General features: G+C 42.2%; 2 protein-coding genes across 2 annotated transcripts in view; both read left to right on the plus strand.

The window, feature by feature from the left end:
- On the plus strand, positions 1 to 21485 carry LOC133841954 (cadherin-related tumor suppressor). The gene is made up of 8 exons (XM_062274855.1): positions 1 to 318; positions 2853 to 8505; positions 10256 to 10570; positions 10624 to 10857; positions 10923 to 11124; positions 11191 to 11483; positions 11755 to 18065; positions 18205 to 21485. Exons 2-8 carry the CDS (start codon positions 2980 to 2982, stop codon positions 20906 to 20908), a joined length of 15585 nt encoding a protein of 5194 aa, XP_062130839.1. The 5' UTR covers positions 1 to 318; positions 2853 to 2979; the 3' UTR covers positions 20909 to 21485.
- The window catches only part of LOC133848393 (uncharacterized), a 9505-nt gene continuing 5875 nt past the window's right edge, over positions 20841 to 24470 (plus strand). Inside the window, 2 exon segments of the mRNA XM_062283946.1 lie at positions 20841 to 20931; positions 21939 to 23801. Coding sequence (XP_062139930.1) covers positions 20920 to 20931; positions 21939 to 23801 — 1875 coding nt within the window. The 5' untranslated portion in view covers positions 20841 to 20919.

The following is a 24470-nucleotide window of genomic DNA, read 5'->3' on the forward strand; positions in this document are numbered from 1 at the left end:
TTAAGCCTTCTATCAGTTTGTATGTGTGTGTGAGTTTGAGTGTGTCTCTCTTGTCGCTGTCGTTGTATTTTTATAAGTGAAAAATTCCAACAACGTTGCAGCCCGCACTGCACTGCAGCCACAATAAAAGAGCACAAATGAAGCAAAACACGTTTTGTTGAAAAAATATGCTGCGTCTGTTGTGGCTTCTGACGATGTTGCATTTGTGTTTTCGTGAGTGCGCGTGTCGTATTTGTACTATAGGTGTACCAGCTCAACAAACACCAACAGCAGCATCGAGACTATCACAACACCCATTTTAAAATGTGAACTAAAATGGTAGGTATTTTTATTCGTCTAGTGCGAGTAGATAAAAACTGTTTTCTATTTCTATTTTCCCATTTGCTATTGCCCAAAAGGACCAGTCCAACTGACGAAACATCACAATAAATTTGTCAAGAATCAATTAACCTTGCAAGTGCTTACCTAAGGAATTTCGTATATCTTTCTCTCTTTACGGCTCTCTCTCTCTTTGATTTGAGCTCTGCTCTCTCCCTATCTCTCTTCCTCTCTTGATGCGGGTAAAAGTAAAAAACTTATAAGTCAATCTAGAAAATGGCGTATATGTGGTATGTACATATGGTAAAGCAGCTTGTGAGGCTGCGGCGCATTGTGAGGTAAAAAGCTAAGCACAGAAAACTAATGGAGCGACAAACCTAACTTTGAAATTCAAACAAGATTAATTGTTAAAATATTATAAGGCAACGGTAACGTAGGCAGCGAGTCGTTATTGTAATCTTTGGCGTCTTTTGTTGTCTGAGGAGGCTGGCGCAGTCAGTTGTTCAGAGTTGAGCTGAGATTGAAACGCCCAGCGTTTGTTGCTGTCTCGTAATAGCTTAAATTGTGTTGTTGGCGTCGTTAGAGACATGTAAGAAAGAAGCATAGACGGAAAAAAAGAAATACCTTCTCTCTCCCAACTAACTAATCTTGTACCTTTTCTCTGCCGCCTACTTGGCTCCCTCTTTCTCTCTATCTGGCTCTCTTTCTATGCACAAGAAGAAAACATTTGAAGCATAGACACTGCTCAAAAGCGAAATGTAAATGACTATGGAAATATGAAAACACGTTTTTGTCAGTTATTTTCCAGCTTTTCGGAGTAATAAAGCGAAAACACAAAAAAAAAAAAAAAAGGAAATACATAATAATAAAGATTATGTATTGATGTCTATATGTACATGTATGTATATTTCTATCTGACCTTATGTAAAACCAATTTTGTAGGCGCCTCTTACCAACGAGCATTAATTCCAGTTGATGGTTGATATTACCATGATTCCTTGAACATATGGCCAAAGTCAAACAAATACGACTTTAACAAAATTCTATCTCCACCTCAATGAGCCTTTGCTCGTATTAGCATTGCAAATTGTATACACAGATATGGTATTTATGAGCTCTTATAAATAGTTCGCATAACCATCTTGAAGTCTATGCATAATAAAATAGAAGCTGCTTCCATATTGATATTCAGATCAATCTTTGCTAAACCACTTACGTATATGTGGGAACTACCGAATTGGACACTGCAAGTGAGAAATATGTTTAATAAATATCTTTATGAAACTGATTAAAACAAACGAGAAGAGCATTGGAGAGAGCAGACTCATATTAGTCAAGCAAGCGGCACTCAATCGATAATTCACGCCAACTGAATTTATATCTTTCTTTCTTTTTTATATTCCCATTCATTCACATGTTTATGTTCGTAGCCATGTACATATGTATTTGAAAGGGTATAATATAATACGAAACACTAATGCGTCTATGATTCAAAAGAAACAACAAAAGAAAACCAAAACGAAGATAGAAAAAACAACTAACAATACTCTTAGAACAGGTAGATTTTAAAGATTAATGAACGGGTTCAGTTTCAAAAGCTTTCGACGAATACAACATATCTAGGGTAACAAATTTACGATGGATGTGTCTTCAGTGCTTCAATGCTGATTAGCCTTACCCGCATAAGAAGCAAGAAAAAACTAGGAGATATGTCTACATATATTTAAACTTGTGTTTTGTTTATAGATTCATTGGCATTGGGATGAAATCATTTTCTATGGTTAGAATGCAATGTTTGGGTTGAATTTATAGTATGTCAGTACTTACCTTTATCAATTCCATATGTAATCATCTATGATCATAGTCTTTTGTTGGCGTTTTAAGTTGTATGTCTTTAGTTAAATCGCCACACACGCGGTATAAACGGACGTTTTGACTTTACGATTTGTTGTTTATTGAATTATTAGGTTGGAATTCCTTCAAAATCACCTTTTGTTTGGTGTTTAGTAAGATCGATGAACAATCTTTCAATTAAATATGTGTTGATATCAATTATTCTGATAATTTATTTGTTTATAATTTCTGAAAGTAAAACGAATTGAAAAAGAAGTGTTTTCATTACTAAAAGCGGCAGTCGAGTGTTACAAGCTTAAGCATTGGGGCCGTCATAGAGCCATAAGACCACAGCAAAGGCTGTAAAAAATGTTATGCTCGACGAAGTATAAAATAGGCAGATAAATTGTTAGAGGCGTTAGCATGTTAACCATTAAATCAAAAGTATGTGTGAACTTAAACAGGGGGGAATGGATATAATAAAGTAATTCACTAGTTTGTATAATCATTTGACGCATGCTTATATATTATATATAATATTTCAGTGATAAACTATTTGTTTTTTTCTTGCTGTATCTCCTTTCTACTTATATAAAATTATTTTGGTAACATGTTGACTTTATGAATATAGGTAGAATATTTATTTTTATTTTTTTTTATTTTAAATAATTATTTAACAAATTCTTCCTTCTTTATTGCAGATGTCTGTGAAGATTAAAATGAATTAAAAATATGACGTGTTGTAAGTTAAGTACAAATTGTCAAACAGTTAAAGAAGAGCATAAGCTAATTGCTAATGAAAACTTTGCAAAGTAAGAAAACAAGTGAATGAAAGAAAATCTGCGAATCTCACCAAAATCTTTAAGGTTCTCAGAGAAGATGCACTCACATCTCTCGATCCGCCACAAAAAGAGATGGGGGATCCTGTTGCACTTGATCGTGCTAGCAAATTGCTGGCATGTCACATTTCAAGTATCTGAGGATTCAAGAGCTACGCTGGAATTCTCATCTCCCCGTGGACGCAGTTATGCGACAACCTATGAGCAATATGCTGCGTTTCCAAGGCGTCGTAGCTCCTCACCATCAGGTGAAATGCAATCACGTGCCGTGGATACTAGCGCCGATTTTGAAGTATACGAAGGACAGCCTCGTGGAACACTTGTTGGATTTATTCCAACGAAGCCCAAATTCACATATCGCTTTAATGAGCCACCACGGGAATTTACACTGGATCAAATAACGGGAGAAGTCAAGACGAATGCTGTGCTGGATAGGGAGGGAATGCGCAGTCACTACGATCTTGTGGTGCTCTCCTCACAGCCAACATATCCCATAGAAGTACGCATTAAAGTGCTCGACATCAATGATAATTCGCCAGAATTTCCAGAGCCTAGCATTGCAGTTTCTTTCTCTGAAAGTGCTGTGACAGGAACTCGTCTGCTCCTTGATGCGGCAACAGATGCAGATATTGGCGAGAACGGTGTGACAGATCATTACGATATTGTGGCTGGCAATGTGGACAAAAAATTTCGATTGGTGACTACAACGAATCCCAGTGGAGATACTTCCTATTTGCATTTGGAGACAACGGGCAATCTAGATCGTGAATCGCGTGGGAGTTATCAGTTAAATATATCCGCGAGTGATGGTGGGACTCCACCTCGACTAGGCTTTCTTCAAGTCAACGTGACTATACTGGACGTAAATGACAATCCTCCGATTTTCGATCACAGCGATTACAGTGTGACATTGAATGAAACAGTCATGCCAGGATCGCCAGTTCTGCAAGTGATGGCCTCCGACAACGATCTGGGTGATAATAGCAAGTTGACTTATTATTTGGCAGAAACAGAACATCAGTTCACGGTTAATCCCGAAACTGGTGTTATTTCTACAACGGAACGCCTAAATTGTCCTCAACAAACCAACGAACAGACACGAGAGCCCATGAGTAAAAATCATGCTCTGAAAAGTTGTGTTTTTACAGTCTTTGCTCGTGATCACGGTTCGCCTCGTCAAGATGGCCGGACTTATGTGACTGTGAATCTAGTCGACACCAACGATCACGATCCTATCATACGCTTCCAATACTTTCCGCCTACGGGCATCGTAGCTACCGTCGATGAGAATGCCAGCAATGGAACTGTGGTAGCCGCTGTGTCCGTAATAGATTCGGACGATGGCCCGAACGGTGAGACAACCACTCGAATTGTCTCTGGTAATGAACTACATCACTTTCGTTTGGAGAAGACGCCGCTGTTTCACATTGTGCGCGTAAATGGAATCCTTGATCGCGAGGAGATTAGCAAATATAATCTGACTGTTGTGGCCACCGACAAGGGAACGCCGGAACGCACAACGATTGCATATCTCATAATAGACGTAAACGATGTGAACGACCATGAGCCAGTGTTTGAGAAGTCTGAATATTCTGCTGTGCTCAGTGAACTGGCGCCAAAGGGTAGCTTTGTTGCCTCAATCGCGGCCACAGACGAAGATACAGGCGTCAATGCTCAAGTTTACTATGAAATTTTGTCGGGTAATGAACTCAAGTGGTTCAACATTGACACTGCCACAGGTCTTATTGTAACAGCCGGATTATTAGATAGAGAAGTCCAGGGCAGTGTGGAGCTAAGCATTTCCGCTCGTGACGGCGGACCAAATCCTAAGTTCGCTTATACTCAGCTTAAGGTCACTATTCTTGATGAGAATGATGAGGCACCACACTTTAGCCAGCAGGAACTTAACATTATCTTAAACGAGGATGTTGAGCCCCAGTCTATAGTCGCCTTATTATCTGCTACAGATAACGACCAGGGCACGAATGGCTCAGTTACATATTCTTTGGCGCCTAGTGTGGAGCGACTGTACCCACAACAATTTGCGATCGACTCCATAACGGGCCAATTAATGACACGCCGAACTCTTGATCGTGAGACAATGGCGAATTATGAAATTTTTGTGATTGCACGCGATCAGGGAGCACCGGCTCCGCAATCTGCCACAGCTACTGTGCACCTCGCTGTTGCCGATGTCAACGATAATAATCCTGAGTTCTATCCCAAGCATTACATCTACACACTAAAAGACACCGAGTCAGATAACAAGGAAGGTAGTATAAGAGCACTGCTAAATGTCACGGCCACTGATCGCGACGAGGGCGATAATGCCTTAATTACATACAGCTTGGAATCTGGCGGTGAGGATATTTTCAGTATCGATTCAGAAACTGGTGCTGTAATCTTTAAGCTCCATGGCAACAATATGAAAAAATCTTACTACAGTTTGCGCATCTCTGCTCGAGATGCTGGACAGCGGCGTAGCACTCTGGATGCCATTGTAGAAATTGTATTGGAATCGACTACTGAACAACTCGAATTTAATTCACAAAAACCATACGAATTTCAAATAGTTGAGGATGCGGATCAGAAGACAGCAAAGGTCGGGCGGGAGGTGGGCATAGCGCAAGTAAAGCGTGCAAGTGGATCCATTGAATATATGATAATATATGGCGACAAAGCAGAGAATTTTGCGATTGATCAGCGCAATGGGCGTATAACCACAGCACGCCCAATTGATCGAGAAATGCAGTCACAGTATCAGATAATTGTCGTCGCTCGCAGCATTGATGCAACCACTTCTCAACATCGGTTCGCCTATGGCAAGTGTTCTATTCACATAACGGTACTCGACTTGAACGATAATGCGCCCAGTTTTGTGCAAGAACGAGATGCAGAGACTTCCATTTGGCTGCCCGAAAATACGGCTGCGGGACAGGAAATCTTTTTGTCACGTGCACGGGATCGTGATGCGGGTGTGAATAGTCGTATCACCTACAACTTGACCTATAATCCAGATCAACAGTTTCGCATTAACGCAGCAACAGGAGTTCTTTATTTGCAAAAGCCTATACGTGCCGAGCCTGGAAGTGTCTTGCAAGTGGAGATTATGGCCACAGATGGTGGGTCGCCAGCTCTAAGCAATAAACTTAGATTGCCTGTTCATGTTGCTGACATCAATGATCATACACCTGTCTTTGATCACACATCTTATGAGACTTCACTCTTAGAGACGACAAAAGTAAACACTCGTTTCTTTGCCTTAGCTGCTTCCGATAACGATCTAGGCGCCAATGGTCGAATTTCCTATAAGATCATAGAAGGAAATTCCGATCGTAAATTTGGCGTTTTTCCTGATGGATATTTATTTGTTCGTGCTCCTCTAGATCGCGAAGAACGTGACTATTATGCGCTCACAGTATCCTGCAATGACGGCGGTTCTCCTCAACGATCTTCTATGGTTCCCATTGTCATCCACGTCATAGACGAAAATGATAATCCACCACAATTTACCAACAGCACATTTACTTTTTATATACCCGAGAATGCAACGCCAGATACATTTGTTGGCAAGCTTACTGCAGTCGATCGAGATATTGGTAGAAACGCCGAACTGAGCTTTAGTGTCCTAGCGAGCTCCCAGGATTTTGCTATAGATAAGCACAATGGGTTTATCAGAACACTGCGACCGTTCGATCGCGAGGCTCTAGTTCGTAACGCCCGTGGTGTGGATACCGCCGACGACGAGGAACGCAATATAAATAGTGGTGGCTCCAACTATCTGTTACTGGAGGCCATGGTTTCGGACAATGGTATTCCCCCACTTCACGATAAGGTTAAGATTAAAGTCATAGTCACAGATGTTAATGATAATGCGCCAGAATTCTTGCGAGCACCTTATCAAGTAACCATTTCCGAAGAAGCCCCCGAGGGCACTCATATTATGCATGTTTTTACTCAGGACGCAGATGAGGGTCTCAATGGTGATGTATATTATATGTTGTCTTCTGGAAATGAAGGAAACCAATTCAGTTTAGATAGTGCTACAGGCCAGTTAAGTCTGCTTCGCAAATTGGACCGTGAATCACAGGAGGTGCATCACCTAACTGTGACAGCGCGGGATGCAGCACTAAAGAATCCTCTTAGCTCAACTGCCAATATTACCATCACAGTACTAGATGACAACGACAATGCGCCGGAGTTCACGCAGTCCAGTAGCGAAATTTCCGTATTGGAAACTAGTGTCATTGGAACTGAACTAATGCGTTTCCGCGCAAGCGACGCCGACTATGGTGTCAATAGCCAGGTAGTTTTTAGTATTACGGCGGGCAACAGAAGAGATACATTTCACATTGATAGCATTAGCGGAAGTTTGTATCTGCATAAGCCACTTGACTATGAGGATATCACCAACTACACTCTGAATATTACTGCATCTGATTGCGGCACGCCACCTTTGTCAACAACGGTACTTTACAATGTCATCGTTATGGATGACAACGATAATCCCCCGATATTTCCAAGCACGGCAATCGTGCGACAAATCAAAGAAGGTATACCACTAAAGACCCCAATTGTCACAGTCGTCGCAGATGATCCTGACTCTGGTCTTAATGGAAAGGTTACATACGTCATAAGCAAGCAGGAACCAGAACTGACCGGTGGTCGGCACTTTGGAATTAACACGCAGACGGGAGTGATTTATACACTACGTGAAATCGATCGCGAGTCTATTGATAACTTTCGATTGACAGTTGTAGCTACGGATCAGGCGCAACCCTCGGATCGTCAACTTTCCACCGAAAAGTTAATCACAGTCATAGTCGAAGATATCAATGACAACGCTCCAATATTTGTATCAATGAATGCAGCTATTCTTCCTAGCCTACCCAATACGACAATACCATCAAGGGGCAATGGAGGCTATGTTATGCAGGTTTTAGCTCGCGATGCAGATTCCTCAAGCAATGGCCTGGTAACATATGAAATTGTTGGCGGCCATCAAGAACTGTTCTACTTGCAACGCAACACAGGAGTCATCACTCATGTCCATGCTAATCACTTGCAGGACAACTTCGAAGTGCGCTACCAATTAACCCTAAAGGCCACGGACGAGGCAAGTGGTGAGCGCAAGAGCACTGAGACTTATATAACAATTATAACGCCAGGAACCGCGATGAGCGATGAACCAGTTTTTGATAAGCACAACATCTTATTTGGATCGGTTTATGAGAATGAGCCGATTGGTACTAGTATCTTAACCGTAAATGCTCAACTCGGGGGGGCAGAAATCGAATACTATGTGACAAATGTGACTGCACCTATAGAATCGACCTTTGGACAGTTAAGCAATAGTGAATCACGAGTGCAAGTTGATCGTCTTTTCGACATCGATGCAAAGCTGGGAATTTTATCGACGGCTGTGGAACTGGACCGCGAGGCTGGGCCTCCAGCCTATGAGATAGACGTGTATGCCATCGCATTGGGTGGAAGGCCACGAACCGCCCTCACAAAGGTAAGTTATTCTATATGTTCTTTATTCAAAACAAAAATAATTTTGAAAAATTGTGTAATAGAAACGTCAAAGACTAGATTATTATGTAAAACATTCACTCTAGAAGCCATAAAATGTTAGCCGTCAAAGTTCAAATTCTAATTGTTTATACATATGTACATATGTAGTATAGATTACTTTTCCCAATAATAAGAATCTGGCTTTAAATAACAACTTGAAATATATACAATAATATAAGAATTATATGTCTTTTGTAGATACATATAGATTTTAAAATGAATATTTTTTACTTAAATTTTTAACGGAACTTATTTTGTATACACACAAAGTGCGATTTGCAGCTCAGATATTATACATACATACAAGTGAAACCTCAACCTTTTGTTCATTAACAATATAGCTGCAGTTTAGACTGGAGATGCAGAAGGAGATGTAGTTGTGAATGCTGTTGGGATGGACATTATTGGGCCTGTTTCAAGTGCTTATCAGTATAAGTTGAGGCCACGCTAATGCGCTTTTAATGTCTACTGTAGATATGAAATGTTAATTGTACGCAAAAGCTGGAAACTTCTCGAGATTCGGTCACCTAAAGAGCACATGGATACAACACTCTGTTTGCTTGTGTGTGCATGTGTGGAGGCCTTAAAATGCAAATCACATCAGACATGAGGAGCGATACCCATGTATTCTACTCAATGAATGTGGTGCTTGACTAAAAGAATCATTATATCAAATCATTCCTGTACCAGCCAGTAGGGGATCACATACTTCGAGCAGCGAAACTGCATAAATAGGCCGTAGGGATGAAATTATAATATATAAGTTGTTTCATTGGCAGTCGCCTTTAATTATGGAGAATGCTTCACCAGAATCCTTAAGATGTATTTCAGTTGGAGACCCCTTTCCGTGTTGGTGTGTAGCGCATACCACAGTCGAAGTCCTGATGTCAAGAATTGCAAAATCTTCGACCTGTTTTCACTCACAACAGTAAACATTTTCGGGTTCTCCTCTCGTCACATTCGTATATACATACATACATACATATATATGTATATACAGTCATTCTCGCCGTCCGGCCCTTCAACGGACGTCTTGTTATGCGCCTCACACTGTTGATTCGATGCCAACCCGACGCTGTTTACTGCTTTCCTCTTGGCTTTTCTGGCAACCATTGGTGTTTCTTGATCCCCCTTCAGGAATCTTCCGCTTCCCTTCCCCCATGACCTGATGCATGCGTAGGTATGCCAGCAATGCACGCATGCAAATGTGTATACGAGTAGTTCCAGTTCTGAGCAGCGCAGCTTCTTGAAAGAATTGCTTGTACCAGCGAAGGTTTAAGTGCACGCACACTTCCACATGCATACACCATATGTACATATATACAAATACGGGTACACAAATTCACACATCTTTCACATTCATGTGAATCTGCAGCTTGCGTGTTAAAAGTATTTCAATCAATTTTATTGTTTCTTTGATTTAAAACGATTGTCATGTTTTTTTCGGAATTTGTGTTAATTTTGAAAATATGCATTACCTGTCTGCAGAGTACATTGCAATGGCTTCAAATACATATAAATGAAGCCATTGATATATATATATATTTCTGAGGGGGGTTGTCGATCCTCTATTTCCCCACAACATATGTTGGTATATAGTAAAAGAAAAGAGACATTGCCTACGGGAATAGGAAAGTTAAATTAATTACAGCTTATTCAACGATTCCTTTGGAACCCCTTTATATTTGCAGGTCAAAGTAAATGTACTGGATAAAAATGACAGCCCGCCAAAGTTTCTTGATACGCCACTAATGTACACAGTGAGCGAAGACCTAGAGATTGGTCATACCATAGCAACAATTCGAGCGACTGATCCTGATCCGGATACAATGGGCAGTATGGTTTTCTCTCTAAGGGAAGGCCATGATGGCAAATTTACCCTTCAACCAACAACTGGTAAACTTCAATTAAAAGATGCATTGGACCGTGAAACAAAAAGTAAATACGATTTGCGTATACGTGTTAGTGATGGAGTCCAGTACACGGAAACTGATATTGTGATTCAGGTAAGCATTAACTTCGTCACTTCTTAACGGGAACTTATTACTGAATCTTTAAGGTGGACGATACCAATGATAATCCGCCGGTATTTGATGAGTCTATTTACTCCTTTGATATACCGGAAAATGCACCACGAGGCTATCAAGTTGGTGAAATTGTGGCCAAAGATGCAGACTTAGCACAGAATGCTCAAGTGTCATATTCAGTCATTTCTGATTGGGGTAATGATGTGTTTAGCTTGAATCCTCAAACTGGAACGCTTACTCTAACAGCGAAGTTGGATTACGAAGAAGTAAATGTCAATTTACTATTTGAGATAATTTCCTTACATAAATATAAATATTTATCTATAACCAGATACAGCATTACATATTAATTGTACAAGCCCAGGACAATGGTCAGCCCAGTCTCTCAACTACCACGACTGTATATTGCAACGTGCTCGACTTAAATGATAACACACCATTATTCGATCCTATGAGTTATTCGAGTGAAATATTTGAAAATGTTCCAACAGGCACAGAGGTGGTGACCGTTTCCGCAAAAGATATTGACTCTGGTAAGTAATATTATATACACAAAAATTAACAATAGAAGTCCGAAAATATCTCTTATTTTATTATAGGTAAAAATGGTCTTATTGAGTTCAGTATAACAGGCGGAGATATGGATAACGAGTTCGAGATCAACAGCAATGGTACTATCTCCACTCGCCATCAACTTGATCGGGAGCATCGCAGTTCTTATACCTTAACAATTACTGCTCGCGATTGTGCTGATGAAATTGCCACATTCAATGATCTTAAGGAGACACAAATGAAGCTGAAATATCGTTCACCAAGACGTTTCTATAGAACACATGAGGAGAATCAGTTTCTGTCGCATCAAAAACAAGAGCGATTATCCTCGACGGTACAGGTAAGCTACTATGCTAGATAAAAATGTAAAGGTAAGAGAGCTGTGCCATTTAAGAAAATAAGTCTGAGTCTCATCTATGACAAGGTCTGTTTAAAATTTTTATGTTACTTTGGCAAGCCCTCATTATAAAAAAAACTGGTTTCACTAAAACTGAAACCAGTATCATATCACACCGTTGGTCATTAAGATCGCAACATTATCTAGTTTACATTGCGCAATTACAGTCGACAGATTTTCTAATCTCAATTCTTTCTCTTACGATATACAACAGGTCACCATACTTATCAAAGACATCAACGACGAAGTGCCCGTGTTTATTTCCGCAAATGAGACAAGTGTTTTGGAGAATGTGGCCGTGAATACAGTTGTGTTTACTGTGAAAGCCATTGACAACGATGAGGGACGTAATGGCTATATTGATTATTTCATCGATAAGCCTGCATTAACTGGAGGGTATAATGGTGTAAAGCTGCCGCCGTTTACTTTAAACCCAACTGATGGAGTCCTACGTGTAGCCGATGCACTAGATCGGGAAATACAAAATAGCTACATTTTGAATATAACAGCTCGAGATCGTGGAGATCCACCACTTAGTACGCAGGCGCAGTTAACTATCAAAATTCTAGACGAAAATGATAATACTCCAGTTTTCGACCCAAAGCAGTATTCAGCATCAGTCGCTGAAAATGCCAGTATTGGTGCCATGGTGCTGCAAGTGTCCGCTACAGATATGGACGACGGAGACAATGGCCGTGTGCGTTACTCTATCTTTGCAGGCGATCAGAATCGTGACTTTACCATCAGCGAAGATACTGGTGTTGTTCGAGTGGCCAAAAATTTGAACTACGAACGAAAGTCGAGATATGTATTGACTGTACGTGCTGAGGATTGTGGTGAACAGGAGAGTGCCAGTGATACGGCTGAACTGATAATCAGCATTATTGATATTAACGATAATCGACCAACATTCCTTGATTCGCCCTACATTGCTCGCGTAATGGAAAACACTTTGCCGCCCAATGATGGATACCTCCTCACTGTAAAAGCTTATGATGCTGATACACCTCCTTTCAACTCACAAGTGAGATACTTTCTAAAGGAAGGCAATGTCGATCTGTTTCGCATCAATGCATCAACAGGCGAAATAGTTCTATTAAGAACTCTGGATCGTGAATTGCAAAGCGAGTATATTTTAACACTTGTAGCCATGGACACTGGATCCCCGCCCTTGTCGAATACTGGCATTGTCAAAGTTGAAGTTCAGGATATAAACGACAATGATCCCGTCTTCGAGCTTCAATATTATCAAACCATTGTTCAGGAAAATCTTCCCATTGGATCTTTGGTGCTTATAGCTAATGCCTCTGACAAGGACACTGGTCCCAATGCCAAGATTCGCTTCAATTTGCTGGGAGAACATATGTCTCACTTTCACATCGACACTGATACTGGAGAAATTGTCACGGCTGTAATTTTGGATCGGGAGAGCATTAGTGTTTATCACTTAACTCTCATGGCCCAGGACAGTTCTATTACCGAACCAAGAGCAACTTCTGTGAATCTAACAATTATTGTGGGGGACACCAATGATAATATGCCCAAGTTTGATGCGAGTACTTTCAATGTTGTCGTGCCAGACAAGATACAAGCGGGCGAGTTTGTTTTCGGCGCTAAAGCTACGGACTCTGATGAAGGATTGAATGCAAAGATCATTTATAATATTAGTGGAAAGGATCAGCAGTATTTCGATGTACATCCCACAACGGGAGTTATACGCACTAAAATGGAACTGGCCCATAAGAATACACCCCACGTTGACATAGTTTATAACATAAACATTCATGCAACTGACCAAGGTAGCATGCCGCGCAGCTCCACAGCTGAGCTAACAGTTCAAGTGCGTCCTGCTGAACTCTTCCCTGTATTTTCGTACATGCCCATTACACAATTTACGCTACCTGAGGATGTGCAACCAGGGAAATTAATTGCCAAACTAAATGCTTCATCGCCAAAAAAGGGTACTGTAGCTAACATAAGATATAAGATTGCTGGCGGTAATATGGCTCAAGCTGCAGAAGTGGATCCCATAAGCGGGGTGCTAAGTGTTGGATCTGATGGACTCGATTACGAATTGGCTCATCAATACGAACTGTGGATTGAAGCAGCTGACTCTGATAAACCAAGTCTGAATACTGTCACTCTGCTCAAAATTAATGTCACCGATGCCAACGATAATCCTCCAGTTATGGAGAAACTTGTGTACAACAGTGAAGTCATGGAGGAGGAATCTCCACCACAGTTAATTGCAACGGTCAAGGCTAATGACAAGGACTCTGGTGATAATGGCGAAGTCAGTTATCGTTTAAAAAATGATTACAATGGTACATTTGAGATATTTAATTCCGGAGAAATATACACGACTATGCGGCTAGATCGAGAGGAGCTCAGTGATTACGCCGTGATCGTGGAGGCTGTCGATCAGGGAGCACCTCAGCTAACAGGCACAGCAAGTGTTTTGCTCCATCTGCTCGACAAAAACGACAATCCACCCAAATTTACACGTCTCTACTCACTGAATGTGACGGAAAACGCGGAGATTGGCAGTTTCGTTATTAGCGTGACATCTTCAGATCTGGACTTGGGGGAAAATGCACATGCCACATATTCGTTCAGTTCAAACACTGGCGACAAATTTAAAATTGATCCACATAGTGGAAATATAACGGTAACGGGTCACATCGACCGTGAGCAACAAGATGAATATGTTTTGAAGGTAGTGGCCTCCGATGGCGCGTGGCGTGCTGAGACGCCGATCACAATCACCATTCAGGATCAAAACGATAATGCACCTGAGTTTGAGCACAGTTTTTACAGCTTTAATTTTCCAGAACTGCAGAATGCTGTCTCATTTGTGGGCCAAATTATAGCTACAGATCGGGATAAGCAGGGACCCAATTCTGTAATCTCATACTCCTTACAATCGCCATCGCCCATATTTAGCGTCGATCCCGCTACCGGGGAAATATTTAGCAAAACTAAAATTCAATACAAGCACTCACAGTACACAAGTTCACCAGAGAACATGTTTGCACTCAATATTCTGGCCACGGACAATGGCAAACCGCCTCTGTACTCCGAGTGCTTAGTTAACATCAACATTGTGGATGCCAACAATAATGCACCCAAGTTCGAAAAGGAGGAATATCTGTCTCCATTGCCAGAGCATGCTAAAATGGGACAACGTGTGGTTAGAGTTCGAGCAAATGACGACAATGATGTTGGCGTAAATGCAGAGATTGATTATGCTCTGGTCAGCTCCAATATAAGCTTATATTTTGCCATCAACAAACATGATGGTTGGATAAGTCTGAGAAAAGAAATTGATGCTCGGCCAAACACACGATTTGAGTTTAAGGTCAGAGCCACTGATCGTGGTGTGCCACCACAATCAGATGAGTCGCGTGTCGTTGTAATTGTAACCGATGAGAATCGTTATATTCCCGAATTTATCCCACTCACTTATCAAGTGATTGTGCCCGAAAACGAGCCCATTGGCTCCACAATTCTCACAGTTACTGCTACCGACAAAGACATCGGACCTAATGGCATGTTGCGATATACTATTTCTGGTGGCAACGAGCGAGAAGACTTTAGTGTTAACGATAAAACGGGAGCTATTACCATAATGCGATCGTTGGACTACGACTTGTTGCAGGACTACCACTTGAACATTACTGTCCAAGATCTGGGCTATAAGCCACTGTCTGCTGTGGCCATGCTTACGATTATACTAACTGATGTCAACGACAATCCGCCAATCTTTAATCAATCGGATTATCATGGTTATATAGCGGAAAATCAGTCAGTTGGCGCTAATGTGTTCCAGGCCCATGCCACAGACAAAGATTCGCCAAAGAATGCTATTATACACTATTCATTCCTCGCAAGCGATCCAGATCGTCACTTCTTCACCATTGATGCCAAGAGCGGAATAATTCAATCTGCAGCTAGTTTCGATTATGAAGAGCGTCGTACCTATACACTTCATATAAAGGCTAGAAATCCCGACTCCATCATGGAGAGTTACGCAGTGCTGCATATTCACATCTTAGGCGTCAATGAGTTCTATCCTAAATTTTTGCAACCTGTTTTCCACTTCGATGTATCGGAAACTTCCATTGTCGGTACTGCTGTGGGATCGGTTCAGGCCACAGACAAAGACAGCGGAGAAGATGGACGCATCTATTACTTGTTGGTTGGATCTAGCAATGACAAGGGATTTAGTATCAATGCTGACACTGGCTTACTGCACGTGACAAAGAGTTTGGATCGTGAGACTCAGGATCGTGTCGTGCTTATGGTGATGGCCAAGAACTACGGCAGCATACGAGGCAACGATACGGATGAGGCACAGGTGATAATTTCCATACAGGATGGAAATGACCCCCCAGAGTTTGTAAAGCATTATTATACATCGAGCATATTGGAGTCGGTGCCGGTCGGAACATTGGTGACCACAGTTAAGGCTGTAGACAAGGATGTGCGTCCGCAGAATAATCAATTTATCTATTCAATTATCAACGGCAATCTAAAACACAGTTTTAAAATTAACGAGGAAAATGGCGAAATAAGCACGGCTGCCTTGCTGGATCGAGAAGACATAGGGCGCTATAATTTAGTGATTGGGGCTATCGATACAGGATTGCCGCCTCAAACTGGCACAGCTACAGTACGAATTGACTTGGGCGACATAAACGACAATGGACCAACTTTTAGCGCCGAAGGTCTCCTGGGTTATATATCAGAAAACGAGCCAGCAGGCACAACTATAATGACCTTGGCAGCGAGCGATCCTGATTTGCCCAAAAATGGCGCACCTTTCAGTTATAAAATTGTAGGTGGCAAACACAAGACCTGGGTAAGTGTTGATAAAAAAACAGGTCTCGTAAAGTCTACTACCAGCTACGATCGCGAAACAACTTCGACTCTAGAAGTTGTTATTGAGGCAGAGGACAGTGGCATTCCCAAGCAACGATCCCAACATAAACTCATTATTAAAGTCCTCGATCAGAACGACAATCCATCAACTCCACGCACTGTGCACGTCGCTGTCAACATATTCAACAACAAATTGCCAGCCAATATAAAGCTCGCTGATGTACATCCCAACGATGTCGATATTGTTGGAGATTATCGGTGCAGTTTGCACGGCAACGGCCAGCTGGCCATAAAGAGCGGCTGTGACTTATATACAACATCAGTGACAAGTCCAATTGCATATTCTTATAGTGTCAGGGGTAGCGATGGCAAGCACAACGAAGTGAACTCAAATGTAACTGTTGATTTCGAGAACTTTAATAATTTAACCATAGCCAACACTGTGTCACTACTTATAAGAAACATGTCTGCTGTGCAGTTCCTTACGCAACATTATCAACCCACTTTGGAATTAGTAAAGTCAAGATTTGCTTCCAACGATCAAGTACATATTTATAGCCTGATAGATGTGGAAACCAACCAGACGAGTAATACAAATGTTGAAGCGCTTCTTGCGGTACGGACACAGCAAAACTATAAAGAGCCAACTAAAATTGTAGAACGACTGCGAGAGAAGCGCTCCGCTCTCTCAGAGCTACTACACTCCGAGGTGGTCATCGGATACGAGCCTTGCAATACACCCGAGGTGTGTGCCAATGGAGGTGTCTGCAGTGCAATGATTCGACTATTGGATATGAACACCTTCAGCACAGTTGACAGTCCAACACTGATTCTCAGTGGTCCACGCTTCGTCCACGATTACACTTGTCAATGTGCCAAAGGATACGCTGGAGAACAATGTGCCAGGAGACAGGACCCTTGCATACCCAGTCCGTGTCAAGGGCAGGTACCATGTCGACGGATGGGCAATGATTTTCAATGCGACTGTCCCACTAATCGAGAAGGCAAACAATGTGAAAGGGAACGTAGCGATGTCTGCTGGGGCAAGCCTTGCCGTAATGGCGGTAGTTGTCAACGCAGTCCAGATGGCTCGTCATACTTCTGTCTATGTCGACCGGGCTATCGTGGAAGTCAGTGTGAGAGTTTAGCTGATTCATGTCGTCCAAATCCTTGCCTGCATGGCGGCTTGTGCGTAAGTTTAAAGCCGAGCTATAAATGCAGTTGTCCTTCTGGCCGATATGGCCGACATTGTGAACGTTTCAGTTACGGCTTTGATCCGCTCTCCTTCATGAGTTTTCCGTCTTTGGATCCTACCACAAACGACATTTCAATTGTATTTGCTACAACTAAATCGACAGCCCTTTTGGTCTACAATTACGGTCTGCAGACTGGAGGGCGTTCCGATTTTCTGGCGATAGAGTTAGTGCAGGGAAAAGCGTACTTTTCATCAGGTGGCTCACGAACTGCAATAAGCAGAGCTGTGGCTGGCTCCAATCTCGCCGATGGCAGTTGGCACAAGGTTACTGCCACTCGCAATGGGCATGTCATGTCATTAAGTGTCGCCAAGTGTGAATCTGGTGATGTTTGTGCTGAATGCACTCCAGGACACTCCAATTGTTATGCGGATGTTGTCGGTCCAGTGGGGTAAGTGAATTTTTTACAAGTGTCTCAGAGAAAAATTTATCAAAAGTAAATTACAAGAATATGCGAATTGAAATTTTTTCCCTATACACTCGCCTAAATTAAAAAAGAATGCACCACACAAATATCATTCTACTTTCAGAACTCTAAATTTTAACAAGGAACCAGTGCTTATTGGAGGCCTCGCATCCGCCGACCCTGTTCTTGAGCGACCTGGTCAAATACACAGCGACGATTTTGTTGGCTGTATTCACAGTGTTTCAATTAATGGACGAGCCTTGAATCTGAGTGCACCGTTGCAACAACATGGCATCACCCCGGGCTGCCATAAACAATCCTGTCAGCCATCTCTGGCAGCAGAGAGATGTGGCAAGTTTGCTGGGCAGTGCATTGATCGCTGGACAACTTCGCTGTGCCAGTGCGGAAGCCACTTGCAATCGCCGGACTGTGCTGACTCGCTTGAGCCTGTAACTCTTAGCGATGGCAGTTTCCTTGAGTTTAAAATCTCAGAGCAATATCGTCGCATGCAACTTCTTGATAGTCTTTACCATGACAAGAATGCATGGACCACTCGCTCAAAACGTCACTCAATTGACAATAATAATGTCAATACATCGACGTTGTTTTTTGAGCCACCAAAGCTAATAAGCTTGCTCTTCCGCACTTACAAGTCGCAGGGTTTAATTCTGTATGCCGCAACTAATCACATGTACACCACGATCTCTTTGCTGAGTGGACAGCTTGTGTACTATTCCAAACATCATTTGTCCATTAATATGACAGTGTCCACACCAAAGGCGCTTCACGATGGCAAGTGGCACAACGTTAGTCTACACAGTCATAGCCGTATACTGCATCTACTCTTAGATGGCCAGCGAGTTGGCGATGAATTGGACCTTGCCGGAGTGCATGATTTCCTCGATCCCTATCTGACTACACTCAGTGTTGGAGGTACAACTAATGGTCAGTTAGATACTGAACCATTTGCAGGTTGCATTGCCAATTTCACAATAAACAACGAACTGCAGCCTTTGAACGGATCGGGAAGCATTTTTCAACAAGTGAAGCACCACGGCAAAGTAGAGCTGGGCTGCAGTGGAGCGGATCTTGGAGTTGACGCTGCCCAAGTTGCCGATCCATTGAGTATTGGCATCACACTGGTTATTGTGTTCTTTGTTATACTGGTTGTGGCCATATTTGGCTCTTATATCATCTATCGTTTTCGCGGGAAGCAAGAGAAAATCGGTAGTCTCAGCTGCGGAGTTCCCGGATTTAAAATCAAACATCCTCCACCAGCAGCTGTGCCACAAAGTCAAGTGGCGGACCATGTCCTAGTACGCACAATACACACTAACGAAACTCCCACTCCCGCTACAGATCACATACGTCCACCTGGACATCATTTGGCTGGGCCCGAGCTAATTACAAAGAAGTTCAAGGAACGCGGTGACCTGCCACCCACAGCAGATCTTCCGCAGCCTCAGCAAAGGCCTCAAAGGCCAGACATCATTGAGAGGGAAGTTGTTGGGAAAAGTCCGCCAATTCGAGATGAACATCATCTTGCAATTCCACCACTGAATCCACTACATCCCCTCGATCACGGCAGCTCCGTTGACATGGGCTCCGAGTACCCTGAGCACTACGACTTGGAGAACGCAAGTTCAATTGCTCCCTCTGACATTGATATTGTATATCATTATAAAGGATATCGTGAGGCAGGTGGCATGCGCAAATACAAAGCAACCACTCCACCAGTTGCTGCATATACCCACCACAAACATCAGAGCACAGCAGCCCAGCAGCAGCACCGTCATTCTCCACGTCACGCTGTCAACGCCCCCTTTGTACCTCGCGTGCCCAATCAGAACAATCAACCACCACCCTCGACATCAACATCTAGAACGCATCAGACAACACCACTAGCACGCCTCTCGCCCAGTTCTGAGTTAAGCTCGCAACAGCCAAGGATTCTAACCCTTCACGACATTTCCGGCAAACCTCTTCAGAGCGCTCTTTTGGCGACCACGTCGAGTTCAGGCGGTGTGGGCAAGGATGCGCTTCACAGCAATAGCGAACGCAGCCTCAACAGTCCAGTGATGTCCCAAATGTCTGGTCAGAGTTCGAGTGCAAGTCGCCAGAAATCTGTGGCTCCTCCCCAAGCGCCACCACAAAGTTCAATGGGTCTAACTGCTGAGGATATCGAAAGACTTAATAGTAGACCCAGAACTTGTAGCCTAGTTTCAACACTAGATCTATCATCGAGCAGCGAAGCGCCAACGCCGCGTGTTTCAGGCGGAGCACTTCATCTATCGCTTGGCGGAGATGTTGATGCGCATAGCTCAACATCGACAGATGAGAGTGGCAATGATAGTTTTACTTGCTCGGAAATTGAGTACGACAACAATAGCTTAAGCGGCGATGGCAAGTACTCCACCAGCAAGAGTATGCTTGACAGCCGGAGTCCTGTGGCTCGAGCGCTGAGCGGGGATCCAGCGAGAAATCCAAATGCGGTTAAGACTCCGCCGATACCACCACATGCGTATGAGGGATTCGAATCGTCTTTTCGTGGTTCACTTAGTACACTTGTTGCCAGTGACGACGACCTGGCGAATCACTTGAGTGGCATCTACAGAAAAGCAAGCGGCGCCGCTTCGCCATCTGCCACAACTTTGGGCTGGGAGTACTTGCTTAATTGGGGACCCAATTATGAGAATCTAATGGGCGTATTTAAAGACATTGCTGAACTGCCTGACACAAGCTCACAACAACAACCACAACAGACAACTCAGCCCGTGTCAACATTACGTATACCTAATGTACAAAAAGCACCAGAGGAGTATGTGTAAATGACTCTCTTATGTATCGAATTGTATGTATATTGTATGTAAAACTATGCCTTCCTTAAATGTTAAGTATTGCCATTTGATTTTGTAATGTACAACATAACCGCAAGGATGTTTTAATTAAGACCCAATTTAACCATTGCATTAATATTTATCAACTGTAATTATAGTTAAAAACAATCATTAAACGCCTTGTATCAAGGTTACACACATCCTAAGTGCATTCCTACTTCCATAAGCATCAAAGGGAATGCACTGACTGATTTTTGAATATGCCAATAGAAATAGTAAACTAATGCACAACCACAAAAAGACACTATTCTTAGTTCTTAAATATGAATGCAAGTACTTGTGCATGTGTACTTCTGTTATACGAGCATGTACGATATATGTGCTATATTACATTAGATTGAGCTATTCTATTTATTGCCATTTAAGTACATTGTAATTTTAACCAGCATTTATACTAAACTGCATTAGTCTCTACAACTTTCGCATGAATAAAAAATTTATTAGGAATCTAGATGTAATATTCTGTAAATTACAATTAACAAATAAATACAAGCTTACATATCTTTAATCTCGAATTATTCTCAATTAGATGTCCAAACTGCTGATTAGTCAATTTGACACTTTTCATTTGCCAGACTTTATTTTCGAAGAGACAACCTGCGCTTGTGACCTGCGCAGAAAGCGCTTCTAATTTTTCCTTAAATAAGGGGTACATTTGCCACTACAAAAACAGAGCAAAAGTAGCTAAAAGTTGCAGTCGTTGCTGACTACTGGGAAACACCAGACAAAAGTGAACAAAGTTGAAATAATCGATGCCTAAAATTTCTAAGTATATTTCTTGAAATACGAGAACTAATTATGAGATACTTTAGTTTGAATTTTAGTAAGCAAACTCAATTATTCAAGTGAAAAGACAATGCATATTGTGAAGTTCTGAAAGTTGGTTAGATAATTGCAGTAGAGTACCTGCGGTTCCGCCATGTTCTTTCAGCGAATTTTTGACCGAAAACCCATTTCACAGAATGGATACACCGAAAACAATGAAAGTGTCATTTATGATTTGAGAGGCACGAGTGTTGGCATTGACGATACCAAGGATAACAACAACAATAATAACAATCAATCAAATAACAGCGAAGTAGCCCCCATCAGCGGCAGTGATAATAGTAAAATGCATCAACGACGCACAGAACCTACAGTAGGATCAGTGCAACTAACGCCCCTATGGGAACATGTTCTACGTACTCGGCGCTTGCCGGAAGCAATTTGCCCGGCTACAATGTTTGGCGAATTCCATGAACGTCTACAGGATCCAGAGTGGCAAGTACGGCAACATGCTCTACGCGTTCTCGTCGATGTTCTGGTGGTGATGAAATCGAAGGCCGACAAGTACAATATTCATTTCTTAGTGGATCTGATCAAAAATCTGGGACATCAAGCGCCCACAGTGCGCAAAGGAGCTTTAGATTGTTTGAGAGTATATCTCGCAGAGACAGGCATACCCGAGGTGGTCATGCTGCAGATTTTAGACATCGGTTTGAATCACCAATCTATCTATGATGAGCGCTTGAGCTGTGGAGTTTTGCTGTCACTGCCCGCATTGCTTCAATTAATTTTACTCACGCCGCAACGACACTTCATTGTGAAGCATACTATTGAGCGTATACTGCAGCGATTGCAGCGTAAACAAGCCCAAGAAGAAATTTCGATAAAAGTTCTGGCAAAAATTAGCGAGCTGCTTGGTTTGCAAGAGTTCGAGAGTTATTTGCATGACGTGAATGGTCAGGACGCCTTGGCCCTGTACAGGCATCTCTGCAAAGTATATTTAATTTCAAATAAGCCTACTACTTCTACAAACGGTAATGCTGGAGCCTGGCGAGCTATTCCTCGAGAATATACCTGGCGTGGCAGTGGATTATCTCAAGCATCTGAGCCAGAATCTTTACTGATGACCGAGAAAGGCGGCAAGGTGATTATGGAAACGGAAATTAAAATCAACGATGATACCCTTACCATGCGCATCCTCGAAGCAGAGACTGAAACCGAGGAGACAGATAGTCCCATTATGGGTTCAACTGAGCTTGTGTGTCGACCATTAGCAAGTGCTACGTCTCAAAGAGATTTAAATGCGGGTATTCTGCAAATTATAAGCGACTCGGAAATGGAAGAAATAGCGGAGCCATCTCACAATGAAAACAATGAACTTGGCACGCCCATTCGTGGCTTGAAGCGTGTCACTTTTGGTGGCGAGGTTGTAAAAATGCGCACACCTGACAGCGATGCAGCATCTTCGGCACATAATAATGAGAACACAACAGCAGACCAAAGCAAACTCAGCGCTATTTCAGTATCAGCGATTAAAGGACATTCATTGTTATCAACGCCATCACCATCGCCAGCAGAAGAGCTGAACTCAGAAGAGAATTCGAACTCACCAAGTGAAAATGGCATGACAGAATTAACATTGGAAATTCCCATTGATAACACAAAGCCCTTGCCTAGGGCACATAGTGCACATTCCCCAAAACGAAGTAACAGTGCCATGAGCGAGCCCCCATTGTCGAATTCCAGCAATTTCACATCACCAAAGCCAGATATGACACAGTCTCCTGCCTTTCTCTGCCGTAGCATAAGTCCGGCTGGCAGCAGCAACGTCAGTCCGAAAGTGCCCCACAAAGAGATCGAAGTGCTGCATAACCTACAACGTGATTTAGATCCCTCGCCCCGTTCAATGCGTCGCATCGACTGTGTGGCAACTACAGACACAGTTACACCTTCGCCTACAACAGCATCTGTAATGTCAGTAGAACTGCCTTCTACACCAAATACGTGGGAAGACCTAGACATTGTGAGCTATAAAACAATAATGGACCTTCGCTCAGGGGTGAGTGTATAATCTGATTTTATTGAATTTATTTCTGGACTTTTTGCTCTGGCAAGTTTAAATTATTATATTGATTTTAATTTATTCAATATAATCGAATATAAAAAGTATTTATAATTATGCGTCTCATATTCTCGAGACAACTATTCTCTAATCTTCTACACTGGGCATGCTGTCATTAGTTTTATTGTTGCTTGCACATAAAAATTAAAAAGTGAAATTGTAACGCACGCTACCCCACTGCCAATGACCATTCTATATGCCAACTGGCTAACTGGGTTACTAGGATATATACATTTTCATATGCGTTCATAATTTGCCTTCATAATGGCCACCCAAATTTATTACGTACACGACACGCATTGCCCCCTCTTCCTCCAACATCAATATGTACACATAGCTGCTGCTATTATTTTACCGGCAAGCCGGGTGCTTACTAATGAAAACTTAGCGATAAGTGCAGGGTTCAGTCATACACATATTAATGGCAGGCAGAACAATGCTAGCCACTGCCACTGAGGAAAGCTGTACCCTTTTTGTTTGTAGTAGAGAACTCCAACCAATGACCTATTAATTTTTGACATGAACTATTCAAAAGTTATATATTTTATGAAACGATTTTGTGAGTACTTCGAGTAACTATGCTCGACAAACTTTTAGGTAAATCGT

The sequence above is a fragment of the Drosophila sulfurigaster genome, chromosome 2L (genome assembly GCF_023558435.1).
Source record: "Drosophila sulfurigaster albostrigata strain 15112-1811.04 chromosome 2L, ASM2355843v2, whole genome shotgun sequence".
NCBI lineage: Eukaryota > Metazoa > Arthropoda > Insecta > Diptera > Drosophilidae > Drosophila > Drosophila sulfurigaster.

Bases quoted from the DNA above. Each gene is read 5' to 3' on its own strand.
- LOC133841954 (XM_062274855.1), top strand. From the start codon at position 2,980: ATGAAAGAAAATCTGCGAATCTCACCAAAATCTTTAAGGTTCTCAGAG. The intron at 11,125-11,190 runs GTAAGTAATATT...ATTTTATTATAG, and splicing joins CGCAAAAGATATTGACTCTG to GTAAAAATGGTCTTATTGAG. The intron at 18,066-18,204 runs GTAAGTGAATTT...TTCTACTTTCAG, and splicing joins GATGTTGTCGGTCCAGTGGG to AACTCTAAATTTTAACAAGG.